General features: G+C 35.5%; 1 protein-coding gene across 4 annotated transcripts in view; it reads right to left on the bottom strand.

Annotated features, from left to right (window-relative positions):
* HSF2 (heat shock transcription factor 2) overlaps nt 1-23,435 on the bottom strand; it is a 101,942-nt gene that overhangs the window by 56,171 nt on the left and 22,336 nt on the right. The window contains exons 6-14 of one of the 4 annotated variants that reach the window (XR_009054381.1): nt 21,698-21,759; nt 20,688-20,775; nt 18,564-18,712; nt 17,905-18,144; nt 17,156-17,261; nt 11,754-11,807; nt 8,999-9,080; nt 8,393-8,566; nt 6,032-6,149 (exon numbers count right to left, since the gene is read on the bottom strand). Coding sequence is in view for 3 of the 4 variants with exons in the window: in XM_057739852.1 (XP_057595835.1) it covers nt 8,274-8,566; nt 8,999-9,080; nt 11,754-11,807; nt 17,156-17,261; nt 17,905-18,144; nt 18,564-18,712; nt 20,688-20,775; nt 21,698-21,759 (1,074 nt within the window). In the remaining variant the exon portion in view is untranslated. Of the gene's footprint in view, nt 1-5,968; nt 6,150-7,556; nt 8,567-8,998; nt 9,081-11,753; nt 11,808-17,155; nt 17,262-17,904; nt 18,145-18,563; nt 18,713-20,687; nt 20,776-21,697; nt 21,760-23,435 lie in introns of those variants that run through there. The other 3 variants (XM_057739854.1, XM_057739852.1, XM_057739853.1) reach the window with 3 other exon arrangements.

Below are 23,435 nucleotides of genomic sequence, written 5' to 3'. Positions count from 1 at the left end.
TGTTCTATTGGACTCAGTATTTGTGTGTCATACGTGTATGTGTTTTCTTGATTTAGTATTTGTTTGACTCAACACTGCCATTAGTCTGGGGCTTTGACAGTCTTCTTCAAACCCCTTTATTGCTGGGAAAAGCAACCTCTGAAGTCTGGACTACTCCATCAGAATTCACGTAGGAGGCTCTGGGCAGGGAGCACTAAATCCAAGATGCTAGACTACTAGGGAGTCCTCAGACACAGGGAAGATTAACTGCAGAGAACTCTCACAGAGCCCTGTATCAGAGTCTAAGACCCAGCTTCACCAGCTGTCTGCAACTGCCAGTGCTGGACACCTTACACCAAACTACAAACAAGACAGGAACACAAACCCACCCATCAACACACAGACTACCTAAAGCTATATTAACCTCACAGATACGCTAAAACACACCACCTGATATGGCCCTGCTCATCAGAGAGAAGAGACACAGAACCACACATCAGGAAGCAGACACCAGACCCCGCCCCCCCCACCCCCCACCCCAGGAAGCATACTCAAGACACTAGACAAAGCCCAGCACAGGGGGCAGAGGGCAGAAACAAGAGGAATTACTACTAGGCAGCATAGGGAAAGGGGACAGCAAATCCTATAAATTAGACAAAATGAGAAAACAAAGAAACATCTTGCAGGCAAAAGAGCAGGGAAAAAACCCACAAGAACAAGTGAATAAAGAGGAAATAGGAAAATTGCCTGAAAAAGAATTCAGAGTAATGATAGTAAAAATGATCCAGAATCTCAAAACAAAATAGAGAAAATACAAGAAACAGTTAATAACGACTCAGAAAAACTAAAGAGCAAACAAACAGTAATGGACAACAAAATAACCGAAATTAAAAATACTCTAGATGGTATAAACAGCAGAATAACTGAGGCAGAAGAACAAATAAGTGACTTGGAAGATAGAATGGGGGAAATAACTGCCACAGAGCAGGAAAAAGAAAAAAGAATAAAAAGATTAGAAGACAGTCTCAGAGACCTTGGTGACAACATTAAGCACACCAACATTCGAATCACAGGCATCCCAGAAGAAGAAGAAAAAAACGGTCTGAGAAAACATTTGAAGAGGTTATACTGGAAAACTTCCCCAACATGGGAAAGGAAATAATTAATCGAGTCCAAGAAGTGCAGAGGGTCCCATATAGAATAAACCCAAGGAGAAATACACCAAGGCACATATTAATCAAACTAATGACAATTAAACACAAAGAAAAAATATTAAAAGCAGCAAGAGAAAAGCAACAAATCACACATAAGGGAAAACCCATAAGGATAACAGCTGACCTTTCTACAGAAACTCTGCAGGCCAGAAGGGAATGGCAGGATATACTGAAAGTCCTGAAAGAGAGAAACCTACAGCCAAGAATACTCTACTCAGCAAGAATCTCATTCAGATTCGATGGAGAAATCAAAAGCTTTCCAGACAAGCAAAAGTTAAGAGAATTCAGCACCACCAAACCAGACTTACAACAATTGCTTAAGGAACTTTTCTAAGTAGGAAACACAAGAGAAAGAAAAGACCTACAAAAAACAAACCCAGAACAATTAAAAAATGGTAATAGGAACACACATGTCAATAATCACCTTAAAGATAAATGGATTAAATGCTCCAACCAAAAGACACAGACTGGCTGAATGGATACAAAAGCAAGACCCTTTCAAATGCTGCCTACAAGAAACCCACTTCAGACCAAGGGACACATATAGACTGAAAGTAAGGGGATGGAAAAAGATATTCCATGCAAATGGAAGTCAAAAGAAAGCTGGAGTAGCAATACTCATATGAGACAAATTAGACTTCAAAGTAAAGACTATTACAAGAGACAAGGAAGGACACTACATAATGATCAAGGAATCCATCCAAGAAGAACATATCACAATGGTAAATATCTATGCACCCAACATACGAGCACCTCAATACATAAGGCAAATGCTAACAGCCATGAAAGGGAAAATCGACAGTAGCACAATAACAGTAGGAGACTTTTAACACCCCCACTTACATCAATGGACAGATCATCCAAACAGAAAGTAAATAAGGACACACAAGCTGTAAATGATGCATGAGACCACCTCGACTTAATTGATATTTATAGGACATTGCATCCAAAAACGACAGACTACACTTCCTTCTCAAGTGCACATGGAACATTTTCCAGGATAGATCACATCTTGGGTCACAAATCAAACCTCAGCAAATTCAAGAAAATTGAAATTATATCAAGCATCTTCTCTGATCACAATGCCATGAGCCTAGATATCAATTACCTGAAAAAAACTAAAAAATACAACCACATGGAGACTAAACAATACGCTATTAAACAACCAAGAAATCACTAAAGAAATCAAAGAGGAAATCAAAAAATATGTAGAAACAAATGACAATGAAAACATAACAACCCAAAACCTATGGGACACAGATAAAGCAGTTCTAAGAAGGAAGTTTATAGCAATACATTCCTACCTCAAGAAACAAGAAATATCTCGAATAAACAACCTAACCTTACACCTAAAACAATTAGAGAAAGAAGAACAAAAAAACCCCAAAGTGAGCAGAAGGAAGGAAACAAAGATCACACCAGAAATAAATGAAAAAGAAAGGAAGGAAACAACAGCAAAGATCAATGAACTAAAAGCTGGTTCTTTGAGAAGGTAAACAAAATTGATAAACCATTAGCCAGAATCAGCAGGAAAAAAAGGGAGAAGACAAAAATCAACAGAATTAGAAATGAAAAAGAAGTAACAACTGACACCGCAGAAATACAAAAGATCATGAGAGACTACTACAAGCAAATATATGCCAATAATTTGGATAATCTGGAAGAAATGGATAAATCCTTAGAAAAATACAATCTTCCAAGACTGAACCAGGAAGAAATAGAAACCATGAACAGACCAATCACAAGTAATGAAATTGAAACTGTGGTTAAAAATCTCCCAACAAACAAGCCCAGGGCCAGATGGCTTCACAGGCAAATTCGATCAAACCTTTCAGGAAGAGCTAACACCTATCCTTCTCAAACTCTTCCAAAATATAGCGGAAGGAGGAACACTCCCAAACTCATTCTACGAGGCCACCATCACCCTGATACCAAAACCAGGCAAAGATGTCACAAAAAAAGAAAATTACAGGCCAATATCACTGATGAATATAGATGCAAAAATCCTCAACAAAATACTAGCTAACAGAATCCAACAGCACATTAAAAAGATCATACACCATGATCAAGTTGGGTTTATCCCTGGGATGCAAGGATTCTTCAATATATGCAAATCAATGTGATACATCATATCAACAAACTGAAGGATTAAAAACCATATGATAATCTCAGACGCAGAAAAGGCTTTTGACAAAATCCAACATCCTTTTATGATAAAAATTCTGCAGAAAATGGGCACAGAAAAAAATTACCTCAACATAATAAAAGCCATATATGAGAAAGCAAAAGCCAACATCACTCTAAATGGTGAAAAACTGAAAGAATTCCCTCTAAGAACAGGAACAGGACAAGGGTGCCCACTCTCACCATTATTATTCAACATAGTTTTGGAAGTTTTAGCCACAGCAATCAGAGAAGAAAATGAAATAAAAGGAATCCAAATTGGAAAAGAAGAAGTAAAACTGTCACTCTTTGCAGATGACATGATATTACACATAGAAAACCCTAAAGACTCTACCAGAAAACTGCTAGCACTAATTGATGAGTTTAGTAAAGTAGCAGGATACAAAATTAATGGGCAGAAATCTCTTGCATTCCTATACACTAACAACGAAAAAGCAGAACGAGAAATTAAGGAAACTCTCCCATTTACCATTACAAAGAAAAGAATAAAACACCTAGGAATAAATCTGCCTAAGGAGGCAAAAGACCTGCATGCAGAAAACCGTAAGACACTGATGAAAGAAATCAAAGACGACACAAACAGGTGGAGAGACATACCATGTTCCTGGATTGGAAGAATCAACATCGTGAAAATGACTATCCTACCCAAAGCGATTTACCGATTCAACACAATCCCTATCAAATTACCAAGGGCATTTTTCACAGAACTAGAGCAAGAAATCTTACGATTTGTATGCAAATGCAAAAGACCCCGAATAGCCAAAGTAATCTTGAGAAGGAAAGATGATGTTGGTGGAATTAGGCTTCCTGACTTCAAACTATACTACAAGGCCACAGTCATCAAGACAGTATGGTACTGGCACAAAAATAGAAAGGAAGATCAATGGAACAGAACAGAGAAACCAGAGGTAAACACAAGCACATATGGGCACCTTATCTTTGACAAAGGAAGAAAGAACATACAATGGAAAAAAGACAGCCTCTTCAATAAGTGGTGCTGGCAAAATTGGACAGCACCATGTAAAAGAATGAAATTAGAACACTTCCTGACACCATACACAAAAATAAACTCAAAATGGATTAAAGACCTAAATTGAAGACACTATAAAACTCCTAGAGGCAAATATAGGCAGAACACTCTATGACATACATGAAAGCAAGATTCTTTTGACCCACCTCCTAGAATAATGGAAATAAAATCAAGAATAAACAAATGGGACCTAATGAAACAAAAGCTTTTGCACAGCAAAAGAAACCATAAACAAGACAAGAAGACAACCCTCAGAATGGGAGAAAATATTTGCCAACGAAGCAACGGACAAAGGATTAATCTCCAAAATATACAAGCAGCTCATGTAGTTTAATACCCAAAAAACAAATAGCCCAATCCACAAATGGGCAGAGACCTAAATAGACATTTCTCCAAAGAAGATATGCAGATGGCTAACAAACACATGAAAAGATGCTCAACATCACTAATCATTAGAGAAATGAAGTCAAAGCCACAATGAGGTATCACCTCACACGGATCAGAATGGCCATCATCACAAAATCTGGAAACAATAAATGCTGGAGAGGGTGCAGAGAAAAGGGAACCACCCTCCTGCATTGTTGGAGGGAATGTAAGTTGGTACAGCCACTATGGAAAACAGTTTGGAGGTTCCTTCAAAAACTAAAATTGGAACTACCATATGATCCAGTAATCCCACTGCTGGGCATATACCCAGAGAAAACCATAATCCAAAAAGAAACATGTACCATAATGTTCATTGCAGCACTCTTTACAATAGCCAGGACATGGAAGCAACCTAAATGCCCATTAACAGATGAATGGATAAATAAGATGTGGCACATATATACAATGGAATATTACTTAGACATAAAAAGGAATGAAATGGAGCTAAATGTAATGAGGTGGATAGACCTAGAGACTGTCATACAGAGTGAAGAAAGCCATAAAGAGAAAAACAAATACTGGATGCTAACTCATATATACGGAATCTAAAAAAAAAAAAAAAAAAAAAATGGCACTGATGATCCCAGAGATAGGGCAAGAATAAGGATGCAGATGCAGAGAATGGACTGAGGACATGGGGTTGGGGGAGGGGGGCGAAGGGGAAACTGGGACGAAGTGAGAGCATAGCATAGACATACATACACTACCAACTTTAAAACAGATAGCTAGTGGGACGTTACTGTATAATAAAGGGAGATCAACTCCGTGATGGGTGATGCCTTAGATGGCCAGGACAGGGAGGGTGGGAGGGAGTCCTGGGAGGGAGGCACTATGGGAATATATGTATAAATACAGCTGATTCGCTTTGGTGCACCTCAAAAGCTGGTACAAAAGTGTAAATCAATTATATTCCAATAAAGAGTTTAGAAAGAAACTTTCTTAGGACATCATAAAAACAAAATTAATGCTATTATATTGATATAAACTTACCCACAGATAATAAAACATTTGTGGAAAAAAAAATCCCTGAGTTCCATTCACCCCACAAAAAAGATGTATTTCTGATAAAATTTTACTTTTTATGTTTAATAACAGTTCATCAAAATTTGAACTATATTCTATTAGTGAACACTTAAATATCTAACAGATCAACCCCCCAACTCAAAGGCAGAACATAATAAAGGTTTGTTCCCCTCACCTGAAGTCTAAATGAATATCCAGGATTGATGGGTGGCTCTCCTCTAAGCGGTGATTTAGGAAGCCAAGTTTCTTCTTTCTTGTGTATACTCGGAAGCCACATACTCCTCTGCATCAAGCTAGTAGATGGGTAAAAGGTGAGGAGGGTTGCATGTGGGAGATTTTCACAGACCAGACCTGCAAGTACTGAACATCACTTTTCCTGATTTATTAGGTTTCAATTACATAGCTACCCTGTTTACAAAGATAGGAAATGGGTCAGCAATCAGTTAACTGTCTCTGCCACATACGTTTATACTGTTTTGATCAACTGTGTATTTATAATTGGAGACAAACTCTAATGCATAGAATCTTAAGCTTACAGGGAGCAATTTAAAATTCAGTTGCAGAGAAGTGCACCAAGCTATGTTCAATGTATGACTCATGCATAACAAAAGTATGATAACATTCTTTGTAGGAAGTGGAATGGATGATGGACATTGATTGGGACATCAAATCACTATGGTATTTAGATTCTTTTAGCTATACTTAAAAGCATGTAACGACTTTTTTAAAATGGCAGTATTAACAATATCCTAAATTCCTCCCGAATACTTAAGATGAAAAAATATGTCACCTTAAAAAGTACTAGGAGGTATATAAAGTTTTCAAAATTATTTTTAAAGTACTTCCAGAACTATCCCCAAAGGAGAATAAACTTAATCATATCCCACATTGAGAAAGGAAAGGGAAAAAGAAAAAGCCTCTGAAGTTCTCTCCTTTCAGTCTCCAAACTCTTCACACCTTAACAATCTCCAGGAAAGTGACTGCTAAAGCTTATGGAGAAAACTGTTCTTGGTTCTTAAATTAGTTCACCAAAATCTCATTGTCAGAGCCAAGTATATTAGGATCTGCTAAGGAAGAGTTTCTTATCCCTCCGTGCTATGCTTTGAATTTTTACATCATAGTAAGAGAAGTTCCAAAACACTGAGAGACTATTGCCAATAGGAAGGCCATCTTTGTCATTCCTCATCAAACAGCCCTATAAAATATTCAGATACTAGCTCACTGCTTTCAGTCCTCTGCTTCAAAGCAGAATTCTTGAAGTGGTAATGCCCTGGCCTTGCATTAAGTCTCTCTAATCCTTCTGAGCAAGTGTTCCAAAGGGAAGAAGTGACTTAACTGTTTCTTTTATCTTCTCTCAGGGCAAAAATTATAGCCCTTGGTATCCAGTGATAATGTTCTTACCCAATTTGGGACAACTGGTAGCGTACTTTTTTCAGTTCTTTATTAGAAACATAGAAAGCAAGCTAGTATAATTTTTAAACAAAGAACTTTAAAACACAGTAATTTTGGAGGCATTCTATTTCTTCCTTGCTGGATTACACAGTCTATCTTCTGAAATAAGGCACAAAGATCTTGGTATGACTCATATTAAGAATAATGGACAACAAAGTTTACAGTTTAAGTCTGTCTACCTCCTATGAAGAGGAAAAATTGTCACATGGATGTCACCTCCAAAGAAGACACATAACAGACACTAGTATGCAATATTCATTATATTTATTTTACTAAATAGTATGCTTCAAAAAAACACAAACAAACCAGAAAACTTTTACTTAAAACTAGTCCAGTGAGGTGGATGGGTTGACACCATCCCATCCCCTTCTATGTGTATGGAGCTGCAACTGTATCAGACAGCAAACACTCCAAGTATATGTTGCCTTTCCTGTTGAACATGAATGAGCTTCTCTGAACCGAGAGACAAATGAAGTTTTACAAGATACAGGCACTTTATGTTCCCAGTTTTATAAAGAAGCCAAGTGAAAAATACTTAATAAAAGCAACTGGAACAGAGAAAGCTTTAGGAGTTCTACCATTAGTTATAGTGACTTACACTCAATGCAAACAAGACAGCATCAAACAAGTAAAACAAACAAAGTTTAACTGGGGTTAATGAACATATACGTAAAAAAGAAATCCAATTTACTTAATTGGAGAAAAATGGCCATTTGAATCCAACTTAAAGATATGCCAATGTGATTTAACACATCAAATCTTATGTACCTACGTAGCTGAGTAACATCTGAAAGGTTTCCAAGAGTGTGTGGTTAGTGAGAAAAGCAAAAGGTGCTTTTGATTCCACAGTATCTGATTAAACAAAACAAAGCAATTTACAAGAAAAAAAGTACCAAATGATACTTTAAAATAAATAGTTCATCATTTTGATGAATATATACACGTGGAGTCCACTTCTTGGGGATTTAGCTATCTAAAAGTGGCATATCACTATCCAGAGGTGCAGGAGCAAGTTCACATAAATAAAACAGTGTGGCTTCACTAGCTTCAGCTTCAGTCAATGGCTCCAGGCGAACAAGCTTACTTTGGGTTGGTTCTGGGTCCAAGCTGCTGTCCAGAAGCTCATCCACTTCTATGGGTTTATCTATAGAGGACATAACATCTGATGATGCTGTACTCCCCTGTTCAACAGTAGAAGCAGGGTTCCCATCGAGGAATGCAAGAAGTGGAAAGGCAGTGTACTGGATAAGCTGCTTATCTATAACAAAGATAAGAAAAATGATGTTTTATCACCAGCTTAGAGTTCAAGCTGAAGGTGGAAAAAATAGAAGCAGATGTGCATATGTATAATCATTACCCTTATACAGCCAAACAAGAAATATGATACTTTGTGTAAGTTTTCAAAATTTGCAAGTCAGAAAATGCAGTCTTTTATTCAACAATTAAGAACTGAGGGTTCCTTCAGTTCTCCTAAAGTTAAATAGAGAGGAAGAAAATGACAAACTTTCAGAACTATTAACATACCAACTCAATTTTCCTTTATATGCTAGAACCTTGATACATTATACATAGAACTGAGACTAATACAAATCTGTGTTCAATTGTTAATTAAGCATGGAAAAACCTTTGGCTCACAGTTTGTACACAGAAATCTTAATTAAAAAAAACTAATACTACACTTAACACGTACCTGTTTTGGGTTTAGATTTTCTTCCCTCTTCTGAAACTGGCTGAACTACATTGCTCTTGGTTTCTAATCCTTTACTCTCAGACTAAAAGAGAAAAAATGATATAAAAACACTTGTCTCATATTTTATAAGTTCCCAAAAAATGGTAAGAAATTAAAAACTGGTACAGCATATGAATACTGGTATGTTCTCTGAAATACATCAGAAAGGGGAGCATCAGAAAAGATGAATTAGGGAGAGAAAGAGATCTGAGTAGAGGTAATGACACTGGCTAAGACTACTGCTGTCATCAAGTGGATGAAACAAAGAACCTGAACTAGGATAACAGTAAGTGCAAAAAGAAGGGGGCATTTCAACAGTAGAATAGACAGAATTTGTCAAGAGTAGAAGATGGTAATGAATCAAAGATGGCGAGTTTCAAACTGCTAATGAAGAGATAATTCTTTACAACAATTAAGTTCATTTTAAACAGTTTCGATTTAAAATGTATGATACATTTCTTTTCACTCACGAACAGAATATTTAGCATAAGTGAACATATTTACAGTAGCTCAGGATGATACGATGACATCCTTCAAACTATTTATCCCTGTATTTGGAAGCCTCAAAGTTGAGGTGGTGTTTCTTCATTTCCTTTTTTTGGCTCTTTCCGTTCTTTTCTGTCTTTTAAATTGCTCCTTTCAATCACTGTCTTCTCTCCTTACATCTGACTGTAAGGGGATTAAATCTTTAATGTTAAGTTCTTCAGTGCTCTTTTCAATGATGTTCAAACTGAAGTGCTGAGCGTCACAATTTTTCCTGAATAGCTGTAAGTCCCAGATATCTGCATGCTTGTAAATTATATATGATGTGACAAACATACTAACTGCTATAATTTCCCTGATATTCATCATAAAATTAAGCAGTACAAGTTTCCAGGATTCAGAGATAATAATGACTCCAAGACATAATAAACACTACTCAAACTCTCCCAAAACTCTACATTAAAATATTTCTCATTTAGCATTCACAATAAACAAACATTAATGCAATAATACCTTATTTATTTTTCTACTTCCTAAAATAGGTATTTTTCCAAGGATGCCACTGTTATTCTAAAGCAATTGAAAACCAGGATGACAAATGTGTTTCACCTGCCATGTAAATATTTGCTTAGTAGTAGTGACCACTTAGACTGCTACACTGAGGAGTATAAGGCATCCTGATTCACTAGTAAAGAGTGCTGTAATACATATCATTTAACATCTGTCATGAGCAAGGGAATGACAGCTGATGTGCCAATTATTTAAAAACAACCTAGATTCTAAAACTATGATAAACAGTCACTCTCAATTTTAATTTTCCTATAGTACTACAGAGCGATATGCAAACTTGCTGTTTAACCACTATTTCTAAAAGCTTTTCGGAAATGCAGGTGATCCAAGAATGACTTAATGTCTAACAACAAACAAACAGTACAGCACATTCACTAAATGAACGCATTGATATAGGTTCATTCAACTTAAAGTCTAACATTCAATAATATCAAATTTATTGAAACACAGTACTGCCATGACCCATAGATTCTTATAATATAAACTTAGCCAAACTATAGTCCACATGCCAAATTCAGCATCCTGACTATTTCTGAAAGTAATGTTTTACAGAAGCACAGCCACACATTCTTTTCTGTATTGTCTATGGCTGCTTTTGGACTACAATTGCAGAGTTGAATAGTTGTGATACACAACACCTGGCTTCCTGCAAAACCAAAAATATTTAGTCTTCACAGAAAAAGTATGCCAACCCCTGATGTAAATCATCCAAATATTTAATGTGTAATTAACTTCCTAGTTCAAAAATTCACAAATTCCTTCAACTTTAAGTTACCCAGGCTATAACTTTAAAAATGTAGAAAATGTGGTCAGGCTACTCTCACACAAGACAATAGTCAGAAGAATTCTACCTCCTCACTCTAATACCTTGTATTTATTTGATATGTGTTCTTTTTTTACTATAAAGAACAAGAATAAAAATTAAATTTTGATTCCACTAATCTGGAATTTGTGCAGATTTCAGGGGACCTGATTTACCTTTTTATTCAAAGAAAAACAGGGATTATGGAACAATTTGGTATAAACACAAGATAAATGAAATATACACCTATTCAAGACAATAAGCTATACAAAGTATACAAAGTAACAATGATTTCTAAATGTCTGCTCTAACAATTTCATATTGTTTTTTATTACTCATTAAAAACCAGTTCTAAAGAATTTGTTAACACCTGCTGATCCCAACTGTAATTACTATACATTTAAGAAAATAAAACCATTACTTAAAAAAGTTCAAAATCCATACTTAACTGTTTCAACTAGCCCTACCTACAAATAGTATAAATCCTCGTGCTTTTATTGCATGCTAATAAAATGAAGGAACTTATTTTAAAATATGGGTACCCTTAAAATTTTCAAAAAAAAAATGCTGAGAAGTTATTTATAGATGGAATAAGAATGTGAAATGAAGACATAAAACATGAAGAAATCATATTTTAATAATTTTTTCAGTGATATACCTGAATATGACAAATCTAGTCAGTTTACTCCCAGCACATTGCAGGCTGATTTCACACTCTAGAATTTTATTATCTGGATCACATGTATTAAGTAAGAATATAAAATGCTTTTTGTAACTGGGAGTGATATTGCTCTCTACTTACTAGGACTTTTTTCAAATTCTTATAGCTATGGGTCCTGAGCAACATGAATTAAAACTTACTTTTGTATTATTGATGTAATCTGTGGGATTCATCTGCACAGAACTAGTGAAAAGCTGAAAGACCAAACAAGAAAGATAAGTTTAAAAAATATTTTTAAAAAATTAACTGTGTTCAAAATTTTTATACAGCCATGTTGGGTGAAGAGATGTAGCTCCTGCACTAGGAAGTTGCCATAAAGTAAAACAAGTTTGGAAGAAAAAAGCAGGAAAGCAGAAAAAAACAAAGCAGAGCAAGCTAGCCCATGCATTAGATGTTTTAAGAATTTCTATTCTATAAAGTAGTAGGGTAAATCACTTGAGGCACATGGTGGTTTTCCCCACCTCCCCTCTCCTTCATTTATTTTTTTCTCCCTAAAATTCTTGGGCCTTGAATGGCACCCAGGGCTGAGTCCCTTGCCCTGACAAGAGCCTTCACTGACTACCTGCTAATTATGTGATAAATTTTTATACAATCTGCTATATGACAGTGGTTCCTAAATTACACCTGAAGTGGAGCCCTCTGACCAAATGGCTTAACTCCATGTTGGTTTTTTTCACCTCACCTAGCAAGGGAAGCCATAAATGCAAAGACCACTGCTTACTGCACTCCTTAGACCAGCCACTTTATAAACATAACTTCTGTTTATGTCATAGGCTTTAAAGTCATCCATTCCACAGGGATTTATTGAGCATCTAAGAAATAATTGACATCATGAAGAATACAAGATGAAGACACTATTCCTGCTCTCTAGGAGCTTACATTCTAAAAGATAAGAACAACATCAAATAGCAACATATGATCACATAAAATCTAGTATTATAATAATGGGTAGCGGGGCTCAAAAGCACTAAGGAGCTAAGAGAAAGAGAAAGGAAAACATACACACACACACACAGGATGAAACAAAAAGTCTTGATAAAACTATGTGACATGTATCAGTTCCTGGAAAACGGTTAGGACTCAGAAAGGAGAGGATGAAGGAGTACAATGCTATAGCATTAGCAACCACAGAGAAGAAGAAATGGTAGTGAGGTAAATTATACAAATTAGATGATCAGTTCAAATAATGCAGACGCAGAGTTCTGAGTTGAATAGTTAAGTTGTATACATAAAGTTTAAAAGGTAAGGCAAGGGCAATGAATGGACAGGACATTCTGTCAGCAATAAGAAACTTGGGAATGGCCTGAGTAATGAAATATATTGACCAAAGCATTTTAAGAGAATGAGCACACCAAATGGTTTGCAGGATACAATGAAATTCAGAGAGGCTTCTCCACCCTCTCTAGACACTGATTCCTCTCCTTAAAGTTCCACATTCACTGTAGCCCTGAAAATATCCCCAGTTCTTCCTTTCATTAACTTTTCCTCCTTTCATACCACCTACTGATCCATGAAGAGGAAGAGACTTGGTTTCTTAAAAGTAGTATGTAACCATATATCACTGCCAATCTCTAACAGTTCAGCTTGTACTTGCCTCAGAGGCCTAACCAGATTTTGTCCCTACTGAAGAGTGGCATCTGAAGAGGACCAGCAGTATAAACTCCTCACTCCTTTGTCCCAATCCCCCTACCCACTGACTCAGGGATACCTTCATGTATTCCTAGCAGACGCACAGTCTGAAGTAGGAAAAAATAGACCATATACGAGGAGCTGACACAGTTGGTTGAATTCTAAGGTCAAGTCTCTCCTACTGATTCCACACTGGGTCACTCAGTACTGAACTCTGCAGCAAGAACCAATGAACTTCTCAGCATAGTTATTACTCACACATGTCCTTATCATCTTTCCCATCTCAGAGAACAAGGCAACCTATGGGTAGATTTTTTATTTATGACAATATCGCATAATTCAAGGATGAAACAATGAAGGTTTTAGATGAGAGAGGCAAATACTGGGTTGGCCAAAAAGTTCGTTTGGTGTTTTCCGTAAGATGGCTATAATAGTGCTTAGTTATCTTTAACTTCATTTGAAACAGTTTTGTTAGATTGTATTGTGACAGCTGTGATATCAGCATGCATTAAAAAAGAATACTTATTAAAATTGGTGAATTTTTATCTAGCCATTTTAATATTGAAGACAGAAGAAAAAAGCAACATGTTGACATATTATGCTTTATTATTTCAAGGTAAAAATGTAACTGAAATGTACAAAAAGATTTGTGCAGTGTCTGCAGAAAGTGCTGTGACTGACTGAATGTGTCAAAAATGGTTTGCAGTTTCCTGCCAGAGATTTCTCACTGGATGATGCTCCCCAGTTGGGTAGACGAGTTGAAGCTGATAGCAATCAAATCGAGACATTAATTGAGATCAATGTTATACCATATGGGAGATAACCGACATACTCAAAATATCCAAATCAAGTGCTGAAAATCATTTGCACCAGCCTGTTTATGTGAATCGCTTTGATGTTTGGGTTCCACAGAAGCAAAAAACAACCTTCTCAACCATATTTCTGCATGCACTTCTCTACTTAAACGTAATGAAAACATTCCATTTTTAAAACAAATTGTGATGGGCAATGAGAAGCAAATACTGTACAATGTGGAATGGAAGAGATCATGGGGCAAGCAAAATGAACCACCACCAACCACACAAAAGGCTGGTCTTCATCCAAAGAAGGTGATGTTGTGTATATGGTGGGTCTGGAAGGGAGTCCTCTATTATGAGCTTCTTCCGGAAAACCAAATGATTAATTCCAACAAGTACTGCTCCCAATTAGACCAACTGAAAGCAGCACTCGACAAAAAGGGTGCCGAATTAGTCAATAGAAAACGCATAATCTTCCAACAGGATAACTTAAGACGGCATGTTTCTTTGATGATCAGGCAAAAACTATTACAGCCTGGCTGGGAAGTTCTGATTCACCCACCATATTCACCAAACATCGCACCTTCGGATTTCCATTTATTTCAATCTTTACAGAATTCTCTTAATGGAAAAAATTTCAATTCCCTGGAAGATGGTAAAAAAGGCACCTGGAACAGTTCTTTGCTCAAAAAGGTAAATTCTGGGAAGATGGAATTTTGAAGGTGCCTGAAAAATGGCAGAAGGTAGTGGGACAAAACGGTGAATACGTTAATAAAGTTGTTAGTGAAAATGAAAAATGTGTCTTTTGTTTTTACTTAAAAACCAAAGGAACTTTTTGGCCAACCCAATAGAAAGTAGGGATGGTTTATGTGAATGCTATTTTGGAAAATACATAGGCTTGGTGAATGAGGAGATAAAGAAACCAAGATAACTGTGATTACTACCCTGTGTGGGAAAAGAGAAGTCTGATCCCACTACAGGAAATAAAGTTAAAAAGGTAGCTAGTTTAGAGAATAAACAAAAGTTTGGTGTTAAACACAAATAATTTAAGGCAAGATCTAACTGATGATCCCAAAGGCATGGAATTAGAATTCAAGCAAAGGTTACTTCAAAAAATATTAAGAGCTGGAGATAAACATTTGAGAGCAATTCTACAAGCCAAAAATCCCTCCAGAGAGGCAGGATAGAAAAAAGAAAAGAGGTAGGAAAAAATAGGATAAAAGACTGGGTACCTTGGGGAATATCCACAAGTAGAAGACAGCATGAAAAAGAGAAGCTCTTGGAAGAAGTGGAACAGTTAGGGAGATAGGAAGAGAACAAAGAGGTCCAGTGCCTTTAAAATCAACAGAAAAAGTTCTGTAGTAGAAAATTAATAATGTTAAATAATAAGTGTTAATTACTTATAATCCTTACAAAAGCCCTTCATGTCAGGCATATTTAACAGATGGGGAAACTGAGCAAGGGAGGTTAACTTTCCCAAGATTAATAACTTAGCTAGTAAGTAACATGAGCCAAAAATGGAACGCAAATCTGTCTCACTCAAAACAAACCTTCTTCCACTAGCCCAGTGGCCTAATTTGGAGAAGAAAAAAAAAAAGTTGGAGCCTACTTACAATGGATAAACCAAGACAGCACAGGCTTTGAGTAAATAAGCGAGACAATCCAGGGTTTCAAAAGATATATAGAGTTAAGAAGTAACAAATACAGCCACTTATTTCTACAGTTTTATAGCAGAAGGATTAGAGAAGCAGAATGGTAAATGAGCAGAGCAACACATCAAAATGCTTTATAAGATAGAGATGATCTATACCTATTGAAGGCAGTTGGAAAAGATCAAAGACAGAAAAACAGAGAGGCAGAGGGCAGGTGTACAAACTGGTTTTAAAGAGGAAGTAAGTTACTTCCTCTAAGAAGAAAGCATGTGAGATTCCACAGCTGATGAGAGGACCAGGGCATGGTCAATTATGCTCTGTGAATAGAGAAGAGTTGGCTGGATAAGGTTATGAGGGCAAAAGAACGTGATAACTATTCCAAAGTTAAATTAAAATGACCCAGTTGAAGACTGTGAGGATTTGTAGAGTCAGAATTATAGGATTTTATTTCCTTCTTAGTGAGCTTACGGATAAATATTCTAAAAAGTCTTTGGATTCAGACTGGGAATAAAGACTGATAGAATCAAGAAGGGCTGTCAAGTTACTGTTAAGTTGAAGTAGGTCATTAACATGGATGCTGAATTCACTTAAGAGTGTTTAACACGGAAAGGAAATCTTCAAAGAAGGTGAAATTCATTCTGTGAGGCACTGATGATTTAGGAAATGTAAGTCATGTGACACTGACAAACTGCAGAATCTTCCAATGTAAGAGAAGCTATACTTTAAGAAGAAAAATGTAATAAGAACAAAACTTTTCAAGAAAAGGAACACAACAGAAAATGTTCACAACAGGAAATGGAAATAGAGGAAAGACAAGACTCATCTGGACGAGACAAGGCCACACAGGAAGCTTTAGGTAAGGGAGACAGGAGTGGTAGGAGCAAGAGAAAAGAGAGCAAGGAAGGTGTTTAGTGCCAGAAATGGTAACAAGGATTCAAAATGCAGACAACACTGGAATCGAGTTCATATAGGTAGTAGTGAGGACTGGAATAGGTGAATCTTGGGACTCAAAACATAAAAAAAATTTAAATACAGCAAATATAATAACATATAATACATTTGACTGAAAAACATTGATTCCCAAAGTTTTAAGAAGTGTCTCCATACTGTTTTCCTGGCTAATTATTTATACTATTTCCACTGATTTCTATTCAATGACAATTTATTCTAGAGCAAAACATAACACAGCAACAAGTCTGGACAAGACCTGGATTTAATAGTACTGTTGAACAGAGTTGATATGTTGTTACACAGGGATTAACTGAACTTCTACTCAAGATGAATAGTGATCTCCCTCCTTCACTGTCCTGAACCCATCTGTTCATTCTAATAAACAAAACTATTCATTAAAAAAAATAAAATGCAAAAACAGTGTAGAATTCAAGAATATGATGCACTGATTTATAAATAATACACATAAATACACAAACTGCCAGTAAAACAAAGAATATTCAAAGTACCTACATCAACCAGGAGATCTGGGTCTATGCTAAACTGTCTTCCTGACAGCATGGCTTGGAAGTCCTCCAAACTGCAATCAATACTGTCAAGATAATCCAACAGTTCAACCCTAAGGAAAAAAGATTGTAAAAAAATCAAAAATTAGGTTTCCTTGCTTTTATGTTTAAAATCACACTGCAGTCTAGCAAAATATTCCTAGCAACTTCTGAATCCTTACCAATTCTTAACCTTAAGAGATCCTATTCCGTATTTAGGATTCCAAAAAACCTGGCTAATTGAGAACCCATAGCCTTTATATAAAACTTCAGTAGTCAAAGAAAAAAGGTTCTGCAATAACAGTCTGATTGATCTTTCTCCTCTATAATATAAATTATAAAATGTTTAACCTCTTTCTACTAGTTACTGCTTCTAACTTCTAGTTTTCTTATGCTATAAAATAAGTTCTTTAATAGAGACTGTATTATTTGATATTCCTGATAAAAATACAAATACACACAATCACACACACTTTTAAGACATTTAAAAACAAGTATTTCATTAAAGAAATCTGAGGAATTGACAAAATCCCAAGACTTCTTTTGGGATAATTAAATCTTTCTCAAAATACCATTTGCAGAGCTCAGGACTGACCAAAACAGAAAGGCTGACTACATGGGTTCATAACCTGAAAGGAAAATCATTCAAAGAGAAAAAGAACATGTGAAGTAAACAGAGAAAGCAAATAAACAGACAACCTCTAGATGAGCACTCACTTTCCCAAAAGATTGATGTTATCATTTAAAATGGAATCCATCATGGTCACAGGATCTTCTGTGGTCAGACTAGATGAGCCATTTAGCTGGACAGCACTAGACATGAGAGGGCTGGTGCCATCACTGCCTGAACTTAGGGATTCTCTGGCTGGTTCACTCTGATCTCCACTCTGAATGACAGGTGCATATTCATCTTCATTGTCATCTTCAACAATGACAATATCAGGGTACTGACTACAGCTAGATCAGCAATATGAGAAATAACCCATTACATTTTCAGACTAATTCAATAAATACACCCTATTCAGTCATTCTCCATGGAAACTCTCCCCAAACCACCTGTTAAAAAGGCTTAATTTTCATGGGTGTGTTATTTAATACAAAATACTAATACTTCATACAATATAAAACCACAAAGTATCAATTAAAGGTCTTTAACTCCAAACTTAAAAAATAAGAATTAATCCTCATTACATTTTGCTGGGAGTCTTTTCACTAGAGGGAGCGGGGTATTTGGTTGAAAAAGTTGGCTTAATTTTTCAGTTCAATAATTAAAATATGAGTTAAGTGTTAGTTTATCAAAAAATAAAGTAGTTTTAAATTTAGATCTCAGATAAGAAAAGTAATATTTTCATTAATTTATTTTACAATCTCCTTACTTGGAGGGATCAGATATAACATCCTCATTAGTTTCTGGAATAACTGGGATATTTTCTTCATCTGCATTATCATCAGTAACGTCATAAATAATGATATCATCTGAAATCCGCTCCCTTGGCTTTAAACCTTCAGTCCTACTGTGTGGAACCTAAAAAATCAGGTAGAAAATATATCAAAAAACTGAAATAATTTTGACTACCAAACAACATACCACTTAAAAAATGTTAATTGGGCACTGAGATAAAATGGTAAGCAAAACAAATATGTCCTCTGCCCCTATGGGACTTATACACAAAATTGGTATTAGAAGTACCAATTCATAGAGGTATGAGATGTATTATCTGCATGTTACTTACCTACTTCTTTTATTGTAAGGAACCTTAAAGATGACATGCCTCAGAATGTTTCTCCAAAAAGATTTTCAAATTTTAAAGTATTTTTTACACCCAAAGAGTAAAAAAGTCTTAGGACTTCATCAGAAATCTCAAGCGTAACCTGATGGCCACCAAGCTGATGAGGATTATTTCATCTCAAGCTACTCTGTTTGACACGTTTTTTTCCTTTTTTTAAAAATAAATTTATTTAATTTATTTATTCATTTATTGCTGTGTTGGGTCTTTGTTGCTGTGCACGGGCTTTGTCTAGTTGTGGCTAGCGGGGGCTACTCTTCATTGTGGTGCGCAGGCTCCCCACTGCAGTGGCTTCTCTCGTTGGGAAGCACAGGCTCTAGGCACGTGGGCCCCAGCAGCTGCGGCAACGTGGGCTCAACAACAGTGGCACATGGGCCACTGCTCTGAGGCATGTGGGATCTTCCTGGAGCACGGATCGAACCCGTGTCCCCTGCACTGGCAGGCGGACTCCCAACCACTGCGCCACCTAGGAAGTCCCATGACACATGTTTTATTCTTACTCATTAAATGGTTTCCTTAATAGGGGGAAAAAACACATCAACTATTTCACAGCTAAATGTCAGTCTGGCTCTTTAGCAATGATTTTTTTTTTAATTCAGCTACAGATATATTCAGGCCATGGGTACACTAATAAAAAAGCATTCAATTCTCCAAAGCAAACTAAAGTTGTTATTATAATGCAAATTTTATCAGTTTCAACACTAGATAATTTAGAGGCAAAAGATGTAAATCAAGTTAAATTAAGAAATCTCCACCCATTTATATGAGTCTTCGATTCTAAAAGCAGTTAGGTATGCTTATTTAAACGATGGGAAGAAGAACCAGAAGTTAGGTTAACTCCGACTTGCCTCAGAACAAAAATCTCAATACTTTAATAATAAATCTAAAGCAGTATTTAGAATTCTAAGATTTGAAAGTAACAATGATAATCAGATATTAAAAGAAGTCTAGACTCAACTAATTGCCAGGGGGTATAAATTTGACAATTTATCTAGATGACTTGTGAAAAAAAGGTAAACAAAAATATTTTTCAAAATTATTACAGTAAAAGAGTCTACATCTGTGCATATTTATAATAAAAGTTGGAAACGAAATAACCAATGGACAAGTGCATAATTACATTATCAAAATATTCAATTAATTTCACAGTAATTAAGATGAACTAAATCTCCAGGTTTAAAAATCTCAAAAGCAAGGCCAAGTGAAAAAGGCCACACTGCAAAATATATACAAAATAATATCATTTATATAAAGTTTAGAGATATGCAAAATAATACCAAATATTATTCATGGATTCACACATGAAACAGCCATGGGAATGATAAATACTAATTCAAGACAGTGATTTATCTCTGGGTGAGAGGGGAGACTGGAGAGAGATGTAATAGTTTATTTCTTAAAATAATCTAAAGCACATAATAAAAAAAGTCATGATTCTTTTTTTTTTTTTTTTTTTTAATTTTTTTTTATTTTTTGGCACACGGGCTTAGTTGCTCCGTGGCATGTGGGATCTTCCTGGAGCTAGGATCGAACCCGTGACCTCTGCAGTGGCAGGCGGATTCTTAACCACTGCGCCACCTAGGAAGCCCGGTCATGATTCTTAAAAGCTAGAAGATGAACAGTTATTCAGTAAACTTTTTTAAATGCACAAAATACTGATATAATAAAATTTAGCTTGAGATAATAAATATAAAACAGAATTTTAAAAATTACTTTATGATGGTGATTATCAGCTGGTTCTTTTACTATGTGCTGAAACAAATTCTTCTTTTGGGCTCCATTAGTGTTTAGAAGTAGAGGCCTGAAAATCAGAAGATAAAGATGAAGTTCAGTGAAACAAACATACAAGGAGTTTAAATTGCTTCCAATAATTTACCCATATATATACACACTCACTTTAACAATGTATAAAAAGTTTCAGTAAGGATACACAAGAAACTCTTAAAAATGATAACATCTTAGGAATAGAAACTGGGGGATGAGTGTGTCTAGGACTTTTATTTTTCCATTCTTCTGTATTATCTTTGTTATAATAAACACAATAAATTGCTCTCCCCAAATACATTTCATTGCTGACTGAACTATGTAACTCTTTATGGCACTTACAGAGTAAAAAATAGGTAGTATCACAAAGAATTAGTGGAAGTAGAGCTAATTCCACAGCATAAGCTGTAAGTATAACCAAATTCTCCTAAAATCCTTAGCCTTACAAGATAATTTCTTTCTCCTTCAACCTATTCTTTTGCCCACTATTTTTCTTATGTTATAATTGTGACAAAGGTAGTTACTGACATTTATGGGTATTACAACCCATGGTCAATACACGGCTTTTTAAAGACCTTTGTGAGTGGATTAAACACAAGAGATATCAAATAAAAATTTTTTTTGTTTTTTTCTCAGCATGTATCCTTTTTTAAAGAGTTTCTCTCACTGAGGCCTTCTAATCCTACAATAATTTGCTAATAAGAATGAAAAATGAATTCTTTATTACCTGTATATGTGTAAAATGACCATTTAGGCTATCCTAATCTCTCAAAAACAGCAAGATGACAATAGTAGGAAACAACACCACTCTTAAAATGTTAAAAATATAATTTAACAAGGGAGGAATGTTCATATGGGACAACAGGCATAAACTCAGCAAGTGTAGGCCATTCATAATTAAACTCTAACATGTTTGGTTGTCTACAGATAGGTCAAAATGTATTATTAGAAAACCTTACCTTTTACGTTTTAAACTCACAAGTTGGTTATTCTGAACCAATGTAACAATAAACTGGACAATCTAAAAGGAAAATATAAATAAGAAATATGCCATCACTGATTCCTAATTCTTTAGTCTACAAGTCTTATAAAATTAATTCAGGTACTATACGTCCTCTATTCTAAGTCACATAATTTCTCACATATTAACGTTTTAAATTTGGATGCATCTTACAATGGTATCTAAAGAAATATATCAGATTCCAGGCAAAAGAACAACCTGTGATAAAGTTGCTGTTACCTAAGAAACAGAGGTACCTAGGACATCCATCTACCCATATATCTATCTGTATATCTAGCTTCCTACCCACCCATACATCTATTTATCTATCCAGTTCTCAATTCAGTTATTTGCCTTGATGATAAGTACCAAAGATGCCTGGATACAGATCCCTACTTTTTACTTAAAATTCTTTCAAGAAGATTATGATGCAAAAAAGAAACTGATGTTTGATAGATAATATTTTTCTTATACCAGGTAACACAATTAGAGGCAAAAGAAACTGCTAACTCTCTCAGAATAGATCATAATATTTTCAAGTTAGAAAAAGTTTATTGTCTAATTCTAGAAAAATTATTATTGAGACACTGAACATCTGTCAAAGCTTCCTGCTGACAATCACGGGAAGCTGATTTAATCTTCAAAGTCTGATTAAATTTAGGGAAAAACTATTAAACAGATCAAGACATGCAAACAATCCTTCATATTTTATGACAGTGTTTCTTAAAGTGTGATCATGGACCAGCAGTACTTGTCTGGAAGCTCTTCAGACATGAAAATTCTCTGTTCCACTCCAGAACTGTTGAATTTGAAATTCTGAGGATGGGGTCCAGCAATGTGTGTCATTTAGCAAGACCTTCAGGTGATACTGATGTGAACGTGAGAACCACTGGTTTAGGGTATGCCTTGAAACTATACCTCCTAAAGGAGTTTAAAAAAGTAAACTATTAAAAGTATATCACTGAGATGTTATGAATAAAGCCCAAGTGACCATTTAAGACTCTGCAGAAGAGTTCCCTGTACAAGCTTTAGGAAATATAATTACATAATTAAAATAAAAAATTGTCAATTGAAAAAACATACTATATAGCTTTAATAGTGTACATTCTCCCCCAAAGGAGGCTACTAAATGTTTTGCCTTACAATCAATATTAACTTTGCCATGGAGAAAAATAGACATTTTAATTGAATGGTTAGCATTAGAATCTATGAAAAGGAGCTCAGTCACTAAATTGCTTTCAAAAGAAAATATTGACAGCTGATGAAAAGACAACATTTAACCTTAAAGATATCTATGAAATAGTTCAATTATTTTTGTTAATTTATAAAAAAGTGTTAGGGAAAAATCTAAAAACATAAGTTGACTGAATTTATAAGAACATGAATCACTAGCTAAATCTCTCTTGAAATTTGTCGTATATTTCAGTTCTCTTTTGATACTTCGGCATCATGTACAGTGTTCGCTTCCTGGAGGAGAAGATGAGGCATTTAACATTTACATCATTGGACTTCTGTACCTGATAAGTTCTGTAACAGATACCTCCCATATAATATTCCAATTAATCCAAGACCAAAGAGTAAATGGCAGAGTTAGAAACCAATTCCAGGAACAGAGAAAAAACTATCACCTGTCATCGTGCATTATATAAACTCCCTAACCCCACTAAAACACACAGATTCAAACTCAAATTTGAGCA

The sequence above is a fragment of the Hippopotamus amphibius genome, chromosome 6 (genome assembly GCF_030028045.1).
Source record: "Hippopotamus amphibius kiboko isolate mHipAmp2 chromosome 6, mHipAmp2.hap2, whole genome shotgun sequence".
NCBI classification, from domain to species: domain Eukaryota; kingdom Metazoa; phylum Chordata; class Mammalia; order Artiodactyla; family Hippopotamidae; genus Hippopotamus; species Hippopotamus amphibius.
The sequence above is the reverse complement of the archived record's forward strand: the minus strand, read 5'-3'. Positions and strand labels throughout refer to the sequence as shown.